The 19168-nt window shown below is 34.0% G+C and overlaps 1 protein-coding gene across 11 annotated transcripts in view; it reads left to right on the plus strand.

Annotated features, from left to right (window-relative positions):
• The window catches only part of LOC110112128 (polypyrimidine tract-binding protein homolog 1), a 44617-nt gene that overhangs the window by 2972 nt on the left and 22477 nt on the right, over positions 1–19168 (plus strand). For 4 of the 11 annotated variants that reach the window (XR_003703316.1, XM_020844226.2, XM_028701411.1 and 1 more), the window contains one exon: positions 17184–17393. Coding sequence is in view for 10 of the 11 variants with exons in the window: in XM_020844226.2 (XP_020699885.1) it covers positions 17184–17393 (210 nt within the window). In the remaining variant the exon portion in view is untranslated. Of the gene's footprint in view, positions 1–12035; positions 12122–12208; positions 12294–12367; positions 12456–17183; positions 17394–19168 lie in introns of those variants that run through there. The other 7 variants (XM_028701413.1, XM_028701414.1, XM_028701417.1 and 4 more) reach the window with 3 other exon arrangements.

The raw sequence follows: 19168 nt of genomic DNA on the forward strand, positions 1-19168 counted from the left end.
AATTTTCCAGATGACCGTATTACATTTAAAAAAAAGATATGATATCTAGAGGTTAACTTCTTGTCTTCAACTGAACAAGCATAATCAACATCTGAGAACTCTTCCACATTTTTCAAGTGTTTAATCTTATTATATAATAACTCTTGTCTAGGACACTTATTATACTTGAGAATGTACATAACATTCTTCCAATGTTTCTGTTTTGAAGTTTACATGCTTTAACTAACTCAAATGAGAAATGAAATGCCAGGCTCAAATAATTATTTCCCTGACTAGTTTTGATACCTGGATCATGAAGGGTCTCATTCTTATCATAAGTGCTCTAAGACTCAATGTTGGCATCAACATATTCGTATCTAAAAAGGCTAGCCTATTTAAGAAGATCAATAACATATATATTCTGAGAGTTATATACCCCTTTTTTGATGTAGGTAAGTTAAACTCCAGGAAAGCTTTTTTACTATCATTGATATTTTGTTACTAAACATTTTTAACAAAGTGTTTTACCTAAGAGGAACCTTTTTGATCATTCCAGTATGTAATTAGCATAAAAAACTAATACGAGAAAGCTTGATTGTGTGCCTGATGACAATGAAATGATCTATAGTATTACTGCAAAGTCTGATCTTGACAAGAACTTTGTAGAGCTCTTCAAACCAAGTTTGTGGGCTGTGTTTAAAACCATGGATGACCTTTTTGACTATACATATGCAATTCTACTCTTGAGTAATATACCTAGAAGATTGCTCTCTATATATGGCCTTACTAATGTTGACATAGAGGAAAACATTATTGACATTCCAGTTGTAGCATAGATTATCCTTAATTGATGACCACAAGTAAGGGGATCTGGATGGAGTTTAGTCTGACAATTGGGTGGTGTTAGAATAGCCTATACCATAAATTTGTGTGAACTATTGGCTACTAATCAAAATTTATATCCATTGATTTGGCTAACATGATGAAATTTGACCATGCTCCCATCAACAAGCAATCAGTTTAATTTCCATAGGGATAACAATCAAATCACATGTATGGGGACTAAGTAGATTACCCAATGGTAACTAAGTAGAGTACTCAATATTATAGCCTATTTTCATGGAGAATTCTCTAAGGAAGAAGATAAATGATTAAACAACATATAAAAATGAATGGAATGAGCATCACATTGCCTTTTAACTTTTCACGGGATAGTAATATAGATTAGAGATCTTTGGCAGGTGGATGCTTAGTCGAGTCTAAAAGTATGGATGGAGTGTTTTTTGTGGATGATGGTTAATTTTATCATGAATGAACCTTTAAAGGATGGTTGTATAGGATCTTCTATAACAACAACAACATCAAGCTTTTGTCCCACTACGTGGGGTCGCTGTATAGAATCTTCTAAAGAAAAATAAATATCTGGTGAGGGTATACCTAAAGAAAAGGAGGAATAAAAGAAATGTGTGGTCTCATGAAAATTATTATTGACCAAAGTATATTTTATTCCTTTTTTTTAGCGCAAGAGAATTTTATACTGAATAATTCGAGAAGAGAGTCAGTCATGCTAGTGAGAAACATGAACGAAGTATATACAAGCATGCATCTTAAATACAATTGGTAATACAATTTGTTCATAATAAAGGTTGGAGATGAGTGAAAGATTATGGAGAGGAGAGGTGAAAGAACTGTCAAAATAACAGGCTGTAAAGCAGATACATTTAGATATTTTTTCATTTTTTACTCACCTGATATTCATTAAAATTATGATATGTTGATATTTTGCCAACTTTCACCATGTAACTTTTATTATTTTTCTATTTGGTTGTTTGCACATAAGTTCATATGATTAGCTTTGGTTTCATTGGGCTTATTCTAGTCCCACATAATCATTGCCAAGGTTCTATAGTGTTTGATAAATATGCGATCTTAATTGGTGATCTTATTATATTGCATTAGTTGCATTCAACCTACACTATATATATGGTTTGCATGTTGTAGTTATCAAATGAATTTTACTTCAGACATGTTTCTACACATCATACAATATTATCTTTGTGATCCTACACATTTTGAAGGTGATGACCTTGGCATGATTTTTTACTTGAGGTATATTGACAGTATGTTAAGAAACATCCCTATCATCAATTTATCAAGCTAGCAGCAATGCGATGCACTAATGTATTCATTTTTGTTTTTGAATATTAAATATCCGACTTTATGCTTACATTCAATCATTGCATTAAAATAATTACTTGGTTTTAAACTGTATTTCAAGTACATATGCTTTGCTGTTAATGTTAAGCATTCATGCCCATTTTGGTACTTCATATGTTTATTAAAACTATCATGTCATAGATCTTCCTTACAAACTAACTTACAGACATGCACATCGCTCTCTTTTTTATGCCTCGAAGTCAGTTGTAGGTTTCATATAATTTGTTGAGCTTACTGCTCTCCTTTTGTATTTGCATTTGTTTTTTGTTTTAGTGTAAAGTTAAGGAGCCTAATGATAGTGTTTGTTTGTCAGGTTTTTAGTTAACAGCTATATACTTTAAAGATTGTACATAAAATCTTTTGTAATTATAGAATTTATTTATTTTGTTGTGGTACCTTGGATATATGCATGATTAGTGCAAATGATTCTTTAAATTCTTTTAATGTTTCAATACAATTATTTAAATACAATTTTGAGTTTATTTAATCGATGCTTACTATTCTTTGATAGATTATTAGTGATTGTTTGTAATCTATATGTCGTGGTTATGAGGTTTGAGTTATTTTGAATTGATGTTTGCATTTTTCTGAAAATGGTTTGCATCCCATCAATTAGACAATAGTCATAGAAGTATTTTATGAGGCTGTTATAGGGAGGAAAATAATGATATGGTATGGGGTGAAATTCAAGACTTTGAGGAGATTGTTCCCTAGTTAGTATTTTTGAGGATTAGTGTTACAAATTTGTTAGAGTGTTAGAGACAATCGAAAGTATCTACTTGTTTCATTGAAATAAAGTATTTTGTAGAGTTGGTGGAGAGAGCCAGAAATATGTTGAATGATTTATCTTTGGCACGTAGGACAGAAAAAATTCGGCCGAGAATCATCCTGAAGTGGTTTTAGTAGGAAGATTGAATTTGGACCTAGAGAGTCTGGGAAGGTTCCAATGAATTATGTTAGTATTGTGTTAACATGTAAATCGCATGGAAGAGGCATCCAAGGAAGCGTATTGAGTCACTTGGCAATGTTTTCGATGTGTCTATCATGGTTATAAGATATATAGTTGTTTATAAAAGGGAAGCATAAGAGATATCTTAGTCCAAAGCTAAAGGTTTTAGATAAAATTGTAGGTGGAAGACAACCCTAATCAGAGCGTGTGGCGAGGGTTCAACAAACATGTGAAGAAAAGATCGCACCAACAAAGCCTAGTGGAAGTCAGAGGGAGCTTGCTTCTTCGAGTTTCTCTTTAGTTTGATAAAACAAGTAGCAAAATATTCAATTGACTTGGTGTTTAACACAATTAAATTCTACCAAGTCTTATAGAATTCTTTTTGATTTTGATGCTAGGCATTCGTTTAGAGCTGAGCAGCATTGTGCTTTGTTGGATTGCATTGCATGCTAGTTTATATATTGTGTTTCCCATTAAAGATTTGTTTTTAGCTAGTTATGCATGTATGTGGAATTGAGATATTTGTAGGAGGTATTGTGTTATTGTGTTGGAGTTGATAGCATTTTGGGGGGGGGGGGATCTAGAGATAAAATCAAGTTGGAAACTTCAAAAATTAAATCGGAGACCATATGAACTCCGATTTCGGCAAACTTACAATCGAAAACTGAACGTCTCGAAAATGCGAACCCAATGGCACCAAATTCGACTCAATCTGAACCCAAATGACTCCAAATCAAAGACTCAAAGCATATTTAGAAGGTTTAAACCATAATTTGGATTACCAAATGGTTTCCCAGCATGACATGCTTATAGTCGAATTGAGCGGCTAGACGAGACGAATCCAACGAGCCCAAGATCGCCGAATTCTGATATCACTAAGACATTTAAATGTCCAATAAATGGTCCACGATTAAGAGATTTAAGATCGGCCATTCATTCAAATCACTCTCAATTTAATTTCCTATTCATTTACATTTTTTTCCTGGTTGATATTAGCTTAATCCTGTATTGATTCAATCTTGAAGAGATTTTATGGTTTGTTTTTGTGCAATGAGATTTTTAATATCATGTATTTAGTTAATATATTGAACTCGTTCTAGCAGTAATCAAGTGATTTGATGATTGAAAGTCATTTTGTGAAGGAAAAAAAATAAAGTAATTCACTATCAAAGTTTTATCATTTTTAAAACTGACTATTTTGGTCCCAAGTCCGGATGTAAAAAGTTGAAGGAAAAAAAAAATACCCCCCACCCCTAAATACATTTTCTGACTCCGCCACTGGTTGATAGTATTTGCTTTGGCTGCATTTGATGTGTTTTTGGGAATGAATTGGTTGATTAAATGTGGTACCATAGTAATTGTAGTAATAAGAGTGTAACTTTGCTCTTAGGTAATAAGATCTATTTTTAAGGTGGTAGATATGTGAACCCCACATATTGATAAGACATGGAAGAAAGGCATCGATATATTTCTTTCACATATGAAGGATAAGAGTAAATCGTTTGGTATATTAGAAGAGGTCCTTGTAATGAATGAGCTCTTCAATGTGTTTCTTGAAAAGTGAAGTTTTGTATTGGAGTACTTAATATACTTCTATAGTTAAGATTTCCTATAGGACGACATTGAAGAATCACAAAGTTGGTTGATAGAAATTTCATTATACTTAATGTGTCACCTTGGGGTGCATCTGTGTTGTTTGTGAAGAAGGATAATACAATGTATATGTGCATGCATTATATGAGTTGAATAAGATAATGCTTACGCGTTGTTTGTGAAGAAGAATAATACGATGTACATGTGTATTCATTTCATGAGTTGAATAATATAATAATTAAAAACAAGTATTAATTGCCTAAAATAGATGATCTGATAACTCAATTGGAATGTGGATTTATGCTCTTTATGATAGAGTTGAGGTTTAGTTATCGCTAATTGAAGGTTAATAGAATGATGTAGAGAAGATGTCATTTAGTGTACATTATTGTCATCATTAGTTTCTAGCGATGAAGGATAATACAATGTACTTGTGTATATACATTACATGAGTTGAATAAGATAATGCTTATGTGTTGTTTGTAAAGAAGGATAATACATTGTACATGTGCATTCATTACATGTGTTGAATAATATAACAATTAAAAACAAGTACTAATAGCTTAAAATAGATGATCTGATAATTCAATTGGAATATGGATTTATGCTCTTTTTGATAGAGTTGTGATTTGTGTATCATTAGCTGAGGGTGAATAGGATGATGTGGAGATGTTGTCATTTATTGCACATTATTGTCACCATGAGTTTCTAGTGATGCATTTTCGTGTAAATAATGCATCATCATCATTCATAAATATTATGAATCATATATTCAAGTCATACCTTGATCAGTTTGTGATTGTATCCATTGATGGTGCATCAGTATATTTCAGTATCGATAAGGATCATGTTACTTAGTTGAGATTGATATGATACGAAATAAGATATATGTTTAGTTCTCAAAATTTGAGTTTTGATTACTTTTTATTGCATTGTTGGGTTATATAGCGAGTGGAGGTAGGATATTTGTAGATTCTTAAAATTTGCATGCTATGGCTTAGTGATGAGGGCCTACATGCCATTGTATTCATACTTTCCTTTTTATGGTTGGCTACATTACATTTTTTAAAGGGGTCCTTAAATCACAATTATGTTGACCAAATCATAGAAAATTATGCAATTTGAGTTGGCAACAGAATGTAAAGATAGTTTTCAAGAGTTGAAAGTTGCTTGTTGTTAATACAAATATTAACCATGCTCCATTGGTATCCAAAGAATTCAATTATCTAGAGATGCATGCTTGATAGTTAAGTTTAGAGGCTAGAAATAAGCAGGCTGAGTTGTTTTTTTCTTGTTTCTCTTGATTTGGTACTTGCTGTCATGGCCCTATTGTGAAGTTCCTAAAGCTATGAAAGGAATGATCCCAAGCTGTGTTTTGATGTAACATAGAAAGGTGATGACTGATGCGGCCAGACAATTGAAGCTATATGAGAAAAATTATTCTATGCATAATCTGAAGTTTGCTGCCATTGTCTGTGAATAGGATGATGCGGAGATGTCATTTAGTGTACATTATTGTCACCATGAGTTTCTAGCGATGAAGGATAATACAATGTACATGTGCATATATTATATGAGTTGAATAAGATAATGCTTATGTGTTGTTTGTGAAGAAGGATAATACAATGTACATGTGCATTCCTTACATGTGTTGAATAAGATAACAATTAAAAGCAAGTACTAATAGCCCATTATTGTCACCATGAGTTCTCTATCCTCGATCAATTTTGAATATTGAATTTATAACCAATTAGTTTTGAAAGCCACCTTTGATTCTACGCCGTAAATATCCTTTGCTCTAGAATAAACTTTTACGCTTCTTTGCTCAGTCCTAACAATGAAGTGTCGCCCCAACAAGTAGGATCGTCACTTCTGGATGGCTAGCACAATCGTCATCGGCTCTCTCTTAAACTGACTTGAGCCTTGTCATGACGATCAATATCCGACTGAAATAAGCCATTTGTCTTTGATCTTGCATTGGTACAACTCCTAGTCAATACATCGAAGCTTTCGTCTCCACCACAAAAAGCTATACTTCTTTAGTTATTCAGTCAAAGGCCATATTGTTGAACTGTATACCTTCACGAATTTTCTATAGCAGCCTGTAAGCCACAAGAACCCTCTCAACTACCTCAAGCTCTTGGGTATTTGCTATCTCAGCTTGGCCCTCAATTTTTCTTTGGTTAGTTGCTACTCCTTCCTATGATATCATGTGTCCCAAATACTCCACTCTAGGCTGGGTGAATGGGCATTTATTAATATGGTCTAATAAGTGGTTGTTCTACAGAGTGGATAACACTAATCCCAAGTGTTCTAAGTGCTCTTCATTCTTGTTGTAAATCAAAATATCATCAAAGAAAACTAACACAAACCTTTTCATATATGGATGGAATACGCTGTTTATCAGGGATTGGAAACTAGATGGAGCATTAGTGAGGCCAAAAGGCATCAATAAAAATTTAGTGTCACTCATGCGTTCTAAATGCACTCTTGGGAAAATCTTTGGGCCTCATTCGGATATGATGGTACTTGACTTCATATCATCTTCGTGAAAAGCATTGCTCCATAAAGCTCATCAAATACTGGAATAATAAACTTGTCTGGCACAGCGTCCTTGTTCAACGCCGGGTAGTCCACGCAAAATCTCTAACTGCCATTTTTTTCACTAATAGCATTGGATTGAAAAATGAACTGACAGTGATCAAATAATCTCTGTTTCCAACATCTCCCTGATCAATCTCTCGATCTCATCCTTTTGAAATTGAGGATAACAGTACGAACGAACATTGATAGGTGATACTCTTTCCTTAAAGATGATAGCATGCTCATGTTCTTACGGAGGAGACAACCCTTGAACTGGTTGGAACACCTCTCAATATTGCTGTAGGAGTGGCTGAACCATGTTTGGTGCTTCTCTCCATTCTCTTCTCTTTCTAAACTCTGCAGCTCTACAAAAAATCCTACTCCACCTTGGATTACTCTCACCATAGTATTGAGTAAAATCATAATTTTGGATAGGCTAGGATCCCCTTTTATAACCACTTTCCTCCTCTCAACCATGAACTCCATCGTTAGGTTCTTTCCATCAATCTTGGTCTTCCCCAACTTTTGCAGCCACTTCATCCCCAACATCACAACTGTGCTCCCCAAATCTAATGGCAGAAAGTATTCCAATACCTGAATATCTGGAAGGATTAGGACCACTCCTTTACAAATTCCTCTACTCTCTACTTTTCCTGTTCCATGTATAACCTCAAAGCCCCCCATGTCCACTAATTTCAGTCTCAATTGAAGTTGTGGGTAGCTCCACTATCCACCAGTACTACCACCTCCTGATGCTCGATCTTCCCCTTAACTTTCATGGTATGGTTTGGTGTGAACCCGACCACTGAGTTAAGGGATACCTCTGCAACATCTAATTGCAGTTGGTCATCTTCCTCCTCTTCTTCCTCTTATGTAGCATCTTACTCATCGTAGACTGTCATGACCTGTAACAAACGTTCCTTACATGGTGGCATGGAGCGAACTTCTCATTACATATAAAGCATAAACCCTTGGTCCTCTTTTCCCGAATTTCTAACTTAGTCAACCTCTTGAACCCCGCTGGCCATACTCCCTGACCTCTATCACTCGGGGTTTTCTTTTGAATACGCACCGTTTACACCTTTGGTGCCAGAAATGTAGTGGTCGTGCGGTAGTTGACTCATGAACTGCTTCTACGTCTACTCCTCTCCAAGGAGTTTTTGTCCTCCACCAGCTATACTTACTCCATAGCCTTTCATAACTAACATGATCTCATACTCGAACAACTACTTGAATATTAGGCTTAGGCCTCTTCATAAAGTTGCCCTCTAGCACAGTCTCTAAAAACCTTCCCGATTGGCTCAAAAAATATTTGAACTTCTCCCGGTACTTTATCATTGTCCCCTCCTGTATCAGAGCAAAGAACTGTTCATAGAAGTCTTTTTCTTGGCTGGTTCAGAAATGTTATAGTAAATAATCTTTGAACTCCCTCCATGATCGAACAGATCTCGCAAGTCTCTCCACTTGTACCAAGACAGAGCATTCCCTTCCAGATATAGAGTGGCTGCTTTGAGTTTTTTATCTTCAATCACTCAGTTTATAGTAAAATATCGCTCCACCCTATAAATCCACCAGTGAGCATCTTATCCCTGAAAAATTGGCATCTTCAACATTCTCACTCTAGGATCATCACTGCTCCAATAGCTTCTTCCCCCTCCAGAGTAGCGGATGTTGTGATCCCTTCATGTTTCCCTCTCCTCCAAATCAGCTCTCCTATCTTCATCATCACAATTTCTTTGCCGACCACACCCTTCACACGTTCCCCTCCTTGGAAGTGGTTCTAAAGTTGTCATCTCCTATTCTTCCCCCAAAAATTTCACCTCTCGTTCCTCCCTCATCATCCTATATTAGGGTTTCCCCCACTTGTCCAGCCAATGATGCCCTAGCCTCCGATGATGTCATTTTGGCTTGAAACTCTAACTTCCTTTTCTCATTTCTTCCACAAACAAGGCTTTGTTTAGAAGAAAATGTAAAACATCTTTGATATGGATTGAAATAAGAGATATTAGACTCTTGGGGTCCATGATTAGTTTTGATGCTGCTGAGAAGATCAAGTTTATTGGGGACAAGTTGAAAGCATCATTAGATAAATAGAGAAAGTAATGATTTGAAGCATCGTGCAATAGAGTTTCAAGCTTGAGATTTTTCCTTTGTGAAGGTTCAATCAATTGAAGGGTGTCAAAAGATTTGATAAGGAAGGAAAATTGAGTTCAATGTATATTGGACCATCTGAGATGACTGCTTGAATTTGAAAGACTTCCTTCAGGTATCACAGTCAAAGCATATAACCAATGTTTGCAATGCATTCCACTTCTCTTTATTGAGGAAGTGAGTTACAGATGGCTGAGAAGATCAAGCTTATTTGGGACAAGTTAAAAGCATCATTAGATAAATATAGAAAGGAATGATCTGAAGCATCACTCGATAGAGTTTCAAGCAGGAGATTTTGTCTTTGTGAAGGTCAATCAATTGAAGGGTGTAAATATATTTGATAAGGAAGGAAAATTAAGTTCAGTGTATATTGGACCATCTAAGATGATCGCTTGAATTTGCAAGTCTTCAAGTATCACAACCAAAGCATATAACCAACGTTTACAATGCATTCCACTTCTCTTTATTGAGGAAGCAAGTTTTTTTTTTTTGATGAACTGCAAAATGCATTAAAAATAAAGAAACCTAATACAAACTACTAATTGATAGAATATCTATCACTATCATTAAAAATCCACCAGTGAGCATCTTCCCCATTACAATCTAATTCTTGCCATAAAAAATCTCCTTTCAAAGCAAAGTTAGCACATAAGTCGGCTAACTTATTACATTCTCCATTTGCAAAATGAAATAAAAAATCTCCAAAATCCTTAAGAAAAGAGAAGTCTTCCCATCCAAACTAGTTAGCCACACGATCATCTTTGACAACCGAGTTTTGTAAGTGTTTTATGATGTTCAAGTTGTCTCAATCAATAATGATACCTTTAGCATCCATCATCCACTCCTTGATAATTCTTCTTAGCGAACGAAAAGCCAACAACTCTAAATACCCATTATCCCAATGCATATATCTGAACCCAAAAGCCAACAAAAATCTTCCTCTATGATCTTTGAAGATACCCCAACTCCAGCTTCATCAGAACGAAGCAAAGTTGCATCGATATTGACTTTAATCCATCCGGGTGGAGGGGGATGCCAAAAAGAGGAAATCAGCTGTATATGCTGGGTAGCACCCTAGTGGTCCGAATATAGATTAGATTTTGAAGATATTGATGGAAAACTGATAGCATTAGAAACAATGAAGCCCAACCCGAGCTCATGCCCTTCATTTCAAGTTTATTTCTACTCTTCCAAGAGTGAAAAACTATAGAACAATATAAATTAGCAATGAAAGGATTCACCTTCGCTAACTTTCTCAAATTTTTCAAACAGTCCTGAAATGTTGTAAACACTGGAATTCGAATGCCCCATTGATTGACCAACTTAATAGTTTGAATTAGCTTTAAGCATTTAACTGCAACATGCTCCATTGAGGAAGCAAGTTACAGATGCAGAGAACAACACTCCAGAAGTTAAAGATAAATTACAATTAAAAATAACTTGCAAAGAGGATTTCATTATATTTTGACTTATGACATAAAGCAATTAGAAACAAATAGATTCTTCTAGTTAAAGTGTAATGAAAGCACCATATCGATGAGGAGCAACATGGGAGGAGTTTGAGATGGGGCAATTTTATCTATATATATTTGATTGTGTTGTGAGTGTATTTCAATGTTGAGGATTGTAACACTTGTGTAGGTTGTGACATAGTACTAAACTAATGAACATCTAATAATTTTTTTTTTTGGTATTTTTCTGAAATATAACTCCATAAGCATGTTTATTGAGATTGTATGAGACTTCCATATGCTTATCACATTTTAATTTCAAGAGTTTCTCTCTAAATGATTAGGTAATTATAAATACGATCTTTGGGTCATATTGATGTTTAGGTCAACAACTCTAGTATGATGGAATGAATTGTGGTATGATTGATACCTTGTCATATATGATTGGCTTTTGGCAGTCACTTTGTGTCGGATTTGAGAACATTTTTTCAGTATATTTTTGACTCAATGTGGTATTTTATGGTATTTTGTTTCATTTTTTTCGGGAATTGATTTTTAATGTGTATCAATTTGCTAGAACTTTGCAATTTAGAACCTTGAATTTTTCATATTTGTAAATTTACATTAGCCATTATTTATATTTTCATTTCCATTTCATTGCTATTCTAATTAGAACTAGTGGGAGGAGCGAGAAATTGGGGATGGCGAAAACATTATTTGGAGGTCCTAAAGTTAATTTCAGGGTCAAGACAATTCATTGGATGCTATCATCATATCTCAAAATTCAGCGATTTCATCTTATTTATTTTTTGTGTTTTCATCATATGGTCTTTACTAAAATTGGGATATGTTGATATTTTGACAAACTTTTAGCATGTATAACTTGTGATATTTTGTTATTTTGGTAGTTTTGCACATGCCTTAGTGGTTATTTTTTATTTTCATCAGGTAATTTGTAATTCTACAAGTCATGTTGTAGGTTGAATAGTGTTTTACAAATATTAGATCCTTATTGTTGATTGCATAATATTCTTTGATCATATCATCTATTATTGCATAACTTGCATTCAACCTACATTTTTTATGTGGTTCGTATGGTTGTACTATTTCAGGTGCTGTTATTCCAAGCATGTGTAGATAATGCACAATGATATTTTTGTGATCCTACAGATTTTGGAAGTGGATTTCTTTGATACTGGTACTATTTATACACGCCAGATTAAGCCTGCTACTTTATTATGTTGTTTTTGTTAATTTGTGGTTGTACTGTTAATTCATTTAACAGTTCGGTCGTGATTTGCCATTTGAATTGTATGAGCTATTGGTTGTTGGCTATGCTCTATAAGTGATGGGGAATGTATACATGCAAAGTAAGTTTAGCTAGCACTTGGGTTGGCTGAGTTGGTTTTGTTTTCTACGTAGCTGGATGAACTGATGAGTTTTCTCTAAATTTTAGAGGATTTAAAGATGGCCTTATTTCTCAATGGGAGGCATATGGTTGGTGTGTTCCTGATTTTAACTGTAGGCTTGAGGTGATGACCTTTGTATAATTGTTCACCTGAGATATTTCAATAATATGCTTAAAAACATGTTGTTATTTGTTAATATCTGGTTTTAAGTTGTACTCATGTTTTGATATTTAGGCTTTATTATTAATGTTAAACCGCATGTACGCATTCTGGTTTGCACATACGTTTCCTTTCAACTTTCATGTCATACATCAAATTTATTCTCCAACCTAAAAGCATGCATGTTGCCTTACGTTTGCATAGTTGGCCCTAGAAGTGGTCTTATGCCATACTAAGAACTCATACATTTGCACTACCCAATTTAAAAATTTATTAGGATCATGCATATTATCATTAGAAGGTGCCTTAACTTTAACTTTCCTGGAAGGATTATTAAAATTTTCATCATATTTATTGTGGTGGTCCCCACATTCACATGAAAATGTGGCTTTCTTAGCAACTAATATTCCTTTGCATTTGGGTTATGCTTGTCGGGTAGGTTATGCAGGTGTAGGAGTTGGGGTTGGGTTTGTAGGGGTTAGGTTTTGCATCTGTGTTATCAAAACATCTGTTTGATTCCTCTACTCTTGAATATGATGCATACTTTTATGAAATAGGTTTCTAGCCTCTATAAATTCTTATGCCTTAATTCATGGAGCCTAGAATTTATTGCTTCTTCCATCTTATTTATACGGTTATACCATCAACTTGGTCCATAGAGATTTTTTTCCCCTTTTTGAGGATAGGGCCCTTTTTTTTTTGAATGCATGCATTGCTCTATATGCAAGGGAATGTTTCATGCAGATTTTAAACCCTTTGTACTATTTTTGCATTGGCATGTTGCATAAAATTTCTCAATGTGTGCTTATGATAAATCACATGTTAGTTCAAAGCAAAATAAAATTTGCTTGCGTGTGGGTTTGTACTCTTGGTTGGTTATTGATTTGTATGTGGAACAATCCCTTACAAAGGAAATTACTCAATTTTATGGTTTAATGGTAAGTTTACTGTAAGCTTTGTGATGGAGGCAACTAGTTGAAGCTAAGTACATAATATCATTGGCTTTCCACAAATATATAATAATCCTTAATTTTCTTCTTGATTTTATTAAATAAAAAAAAAAGTAATTAACTAAGTTCAAAGTTAAAGATTATCCCTTGGTGGATGATAAATCCGCTAACCATAACTACTAATAGTTCAAGCTCCAATTGCTTCATGTGCTAAAATGGCCAAAGTTTAGCTTTAGCTATAATATCAAAATTGACGTAGCCTTGGAAGGTGGATCCAAGGTTTGCACTTGCTGTAGTGAGAGGTTAATGATGGGGTGAACACTCCTAGATTGTTTGAGGAATTTTATTTGAGATGATCAAGAGAAGAGGGTCAGTGAAGGACTTAGAACAAGTCAATCCTAGAATTCTTTCTTAGGGTTCACATTTAGGGTTTCTTATGGTGGAAGGTCTAGGGCTTGAAAAATTTTGGAAATGTTGCGGGCTTTAGGAGAGATTTGGAATATTTGGTGAATTCCAAGTGGTTTAGAAGTCAATGGATGGGGATCAAGACTAGGTCTGGGTAACCTAGTTTGGAAAGTTTTGACTAGTCCTAGAAGATTGAGTTGTCGAAAGGTCTTAATGGTAAAAGCTTGGAAGTGTTAGATGAATTTGTGGAGCTCATATTTGGAGCATTTGGTGACAATCCAAGGGATTTGGAGGGTGATGGAGGGGAGGGGAACAAGATTAGGTGACTAGAGAGCTAGTGTGGCTAATTGCTTATGGAGCAGGGTATGATTTGTTTGGTGGTTGTGGGGTAAGAGAAAGTCTTGGGAGGTGAGGGAAATTCATGGGTAATGTTGGTATGATTATAGGAGAAGGGAGATCATAGATCAACAATTATCTGAGGTAACTACATCTTCCTCTAAAAAAGAACCTAAGGGAGGGTTGTCATGCCCTAGGATATATAGTGAAAGAATTTCTTTTCTTCTCTTTTTTAGTATCTATTCAATTCATTCTATTTCTTTTGGCTTAAATAATCAGATGGATAAACATCCAGATCAAATTGACTCCAGAACTGAATAATTGCATTAAAGAAAAATCAAGAAACAATGAAAAATATAATTCACATTATTGTAGCCATAATTACATCATTCAACCAGAGTTCAAAATAATATTTACAATAGCCACATTGACTACAAAAATATATAAACCAAAAGCAGAAATGAAAACTACACTAGCATTGATGCACAACCTCAAGCTGCAGGCTCCTACTCTAAATAATATGATGTAAATAGTATAAAGAAATCTATGAATCAATATATGTTATATGTACTGATCACTTATATCAATCAATCATTCTTCTAAGTCTATTAGTTATATGTTAGTATCAATATTTGTAGTTAATAATGGTAAGCAGTAACAATAATTCGTACCCGTATTCAATAATCAATATCAATAAATAGTAATTAGTATAAGCACAATAATTAATATTTTATCTGATAGTCAATTGAGGGTATCTTATATCTTCTTTGGCACTTATGAATCTCAATAAGTCACCCATTATGACTCCGATCAATGAACTCCTTATAACTCCTCTTGAATCATGTGACAGTCGCCTCGACTTCTTATAACTCCCAATCAATTTTCAACTCACTCCCATCCATTGATTCCAATCAGTGGACCATGTAGATCTTGAGGATATCACATGGGATAATCATATTGTATATCTGATATCAATCAGTTCATCATAGCCATACATCACATCAAACTAAGACTAGTAGCAATATTATATTCTTGCATAACTCAATCTTATAAATCATTTCGGTACATATTACCTTGCAGTCTTTATCATGTCAAATCATAGTACAACGCTTTTCAATCAATTTCCAATCTACCTTTTCCCCTATTCAGTTTACTAAAAAATTCCTATACACATATTTAACTGGTGAAAATATAATAAAATCATATCAAATCGTTTAGAATGATCAAATCTAGAACTTATCAAAAGTTACACCGTGAAAGCTTACGAAATTAAGAGATAATGTATTTTTGGTAGATTTAAGAAAGATAAATCCGTATAAATCAAAATCATGGAAAACGAAAGGAAGATGATAGTTATTTACGATGATCAAAATACTTTTCACAATAGAAGTGGCTGATGAAAATAATGAAAAACGAGCTTTCTCACTCCTTTTTCTCTCCTTTTCCTTTCTGCTCCATTTCCTTCTCGAACAAGTTATGGTCGAAATTGGAGAGGCGGCGGCGCTGAAATACTTTAATGCTTAGGTTTAGAATAAAAAATATATAAAAACATTGTTAGCGGTATAATGCTTAGCACTTCATGTTAAATACAAAATTACTGTAGAAAAGAAACTCAGAAGTTATAGCGGCATTTTCTAGCGCTGCTGTGCTTTCAAACCTAGTGCCACAAAGTTCACAAGTACAGTGCCGAAGCGCTCCAGTTCAAACATAGAATTCAATAAAATCATATTTTAAAATACTTTATATTTTATGTTGTTATAAGGGCCCACCAAACACACAACCCAAGAGAATAAATTCTCCTTTTTTGGTCAAATACCAAAGCCCCTTTATTTATTTAAGCAAATATTTAAACTATTTTATCATGTTCTAATGTTTAAAACTTAAAATATTAAGAAGGGTGGAAAATAAAAGTTAGCGGGAGTAAATAAGGAAGTGCAGTGGAATCACACCAATTCCACTCTCAATAAGGATTGGTCCGCCCTAACCTTTAAACAAGGAAAACATGACTTAAAAAGCTTTAAATATTGAGGGAGAATTAGAGGTTGAGTATTAAGATATTAAAATTTAAAATTTGAATTTCCATCTTTAATTATCATTACAATTTCAATACTTTTCATATTAAGGTATTTTATTTTAGATTCTTGGTCTTGATTTAATAGTGTGGTCATTAATATCTGCTTCTTGATATTCTTCATCAAAATGGTTGCTAAGGTTTGAAGAGTAGACAATGCTCAACTTTTAAGTTAACTGAAACTAAACCACTCTTTTGTGGTCACAAAGACATTCATAATTTTTTTTTTCTTATTGTATGTTAATATTCTCTTAAGGAAAATGCTTTGTAAGATACTTACATTAGCACTGTTTATGATTAGTTTGTAATTATGGCTATATTCCCGATAAACCTTTGGTGTTAATTTAGCTGTTCAATGGTTTATATTTTCATGAATTCTTTGTTTTTTTTTTCTTTTGGAAGAAAAAGCTGTTATGATTTATTTAGGATTATTATTGGTTGCAGAAACAATATTGGCTTACAAGTTATATTATTTTATATTTAGCTTTGTTGCACCGATATAGACATGAGAATACAGACATGACATAATATGAAGATTAAATACATCTATTATTGAAAATATGGGTCACACATTATATTGAATGGGAACCTCTCTAGTCTCTCTCTCTCCCCCTCCCTCTTTTTCTCTCCTCCCTCATATCAGACAAATTATTTATATGAGAACACAAACATGATTTACATGTTTCAGTTGTCTATTTTGAAACTAAAAGCCTCTTATTAGTCTTCAGCTCATTGCAAGTCCTTTTTCATTGTCACTATTCCACTTAATCCATCACATGTGTGTCTGATATAATGTAATTTCAGTTATATGACATCAGATGTAAGTTATTAAATGAATACCTAGTATATCATTAACATTGAAGGCATTTATTTTTCTTTTACAACTTAATGTGGTCTATTTTTAGTGCGCCTCTCTTCTCCTTGTTATAGGTGGACCTTAACCAAGCCATATCAATGGTTTCATATTATGCTTCATCCTCTGAGCCTGCACAGGTTCGTGGCAAAACTGTCTATATTCAATACTCAAATAGGCAGGAGATTGTTAACAACAAGGGTTCTGGTGATATTGCTGGGAATGTCTTACTAGTTACCATTGAGGGTGTCGAAGCAGGTGATGTCAGCATAGATGTGATTCATCTGGTGAGTTTTGCTCATGTATTTGTTTCTATTAAGTCATGCAAAGTTGCTTTAGAGTGAAAAATTATGGAATTAGCCTCTGCATTTTGATTTTCTTACTCGTCTGTTGAGGTAGATGTACTTTTAGCATTGTATTAAGTTTCTTGTTCTTTCTTTTTAAATTTTTATTTTTGTTGGAATTTCTGAGATACAAGAAGATGACTTGCGTGATCAACAGATCCATGCAACAAGAATTCCGTTATCAGGCCTTGGCTTTCTTTTTGTTTTGATTATACCATTTTTAACTGTTAACCTAACCTTGCACGCTTTATCTATGGAAAGTTGTATTTTATATGCGGGCTTTTTGAATATGTGGGATATAACTACGTCAAATTTATTGTCTTTTCTATGTGCTATTGTTTGTTTTTGAAATGTTAATGTTTATATAATTTAATTTTGATAATCTTATGTATTTCCCGCCTCACTGTTCACACATAATATTGAATAGATGCAAAATATGTTAATTGTAATTTGATTTCGAACCGTGAGTAGTATAACCTAAAGCTTAAACCAAAACACCCTAAGTCCTAAAAAGCCTTAAAATTATAAAACCTAAATAAGAAAAAACCCTAAACTCGAAACTATGCAACTCCTAAACCCTAGGATTATGGTTTTAGGGTTTAGGAGGCCTATGCATTTTATTTGTCTGTTAAGTATGACTCCCCTGGAGTTTGATGTATACCCTGTTTTTGCCTACAAACCACATAATTATTGTGGCCTTAGCCCCTTGGGCGCATGGGCTAGCTGAGATGCCACCTAAGTGCCTTACAACATTTGAAGTGTTTTGCATAAAAGAATGAGTACTATATTAGACTGTGCTCTAGCCGCACTTCAAATGAACACCTTTTTTTAGTCAATTTAGTTTAATTAAGCAATACACTGTGCTCAAGCCATGAAGTGCCACCTAAGTCGCACCTTTTTTTTAATGGAAAATGCTAAAATTGTCCATTGACTATTTATGAAGTACTAAAATGATCTCCAACTATATTATAAGGCCATTTTTGTCCCACAAGTCTTTAAAAAGGAATCCAAATAGTTTCATAGTGGGACTATTTTGATTCATCTTTACGGAGTTGACGGATCAAAATGGTTTTTTAATATAATTGGGGACCATTTTGGTCCTTCATAAAGAATCAAAAGACCACTCTTTTTTTTTCTCCTTTTGTCTTGGTTAAGATGGCAGATGATTTTTTTTTTCTTTCAAATTGTTTGATTTGTATATTGTATATTTTGTAGGGGGTGTCAAAATGGGTAAACGGGATGGGTTCGAGTTCGACCCAAATCTGGGCAATTCGACATGACCCGATAACCGATTTTGATTTAATTTTTTAATAATTTTTAACAAAAAAATTTAGATTAATTAATAAAAAAATAAGACAATCATACCAACACAAAAAATCTAAGTAAAAGTTGATATAAATGGGTCATTTTGAGTCAAAATCGTGTAGGCAGGTCAATCTGAACCCGGCTCATTTATTAAAAGGATCAACCTGAACCTGGATTTCTTGGGTCGAATTTGGGTTGGCGGGTCGGGTCATTTTTTTACACCTGTAATATTTTGATTAATTATTTGTAATTTTGTATGGTAAGCTTAATGCTAAAAATGCAAAAGCAAAAAAGTGACGCTTTTTAACCTCTTAGGCTGTCAACATAGAGCTATGATGTGCTTCATGAATTTGTATTTACATACTATTGATAGTATTATAAATGTGTGAGTAAGATAGCAGGAAACTACAGCA

Source organism: Dendrobium catenatum, unplaced genomic scaffold, assembly GCF_001605985.2.
Source record: "Dendrobium catenatum unplaced genomic scaffold, ASM160598v2 fragScaff_scaffold_1687, whole genome shotgun sequence".
Taxonomy (NCBI): Eukaryota; Viridiplantae; Streptophyta; class Magnoliopsida; order Asparagales; family Orchidaceae; genus Dendrobium; species Dendrobium catenatum.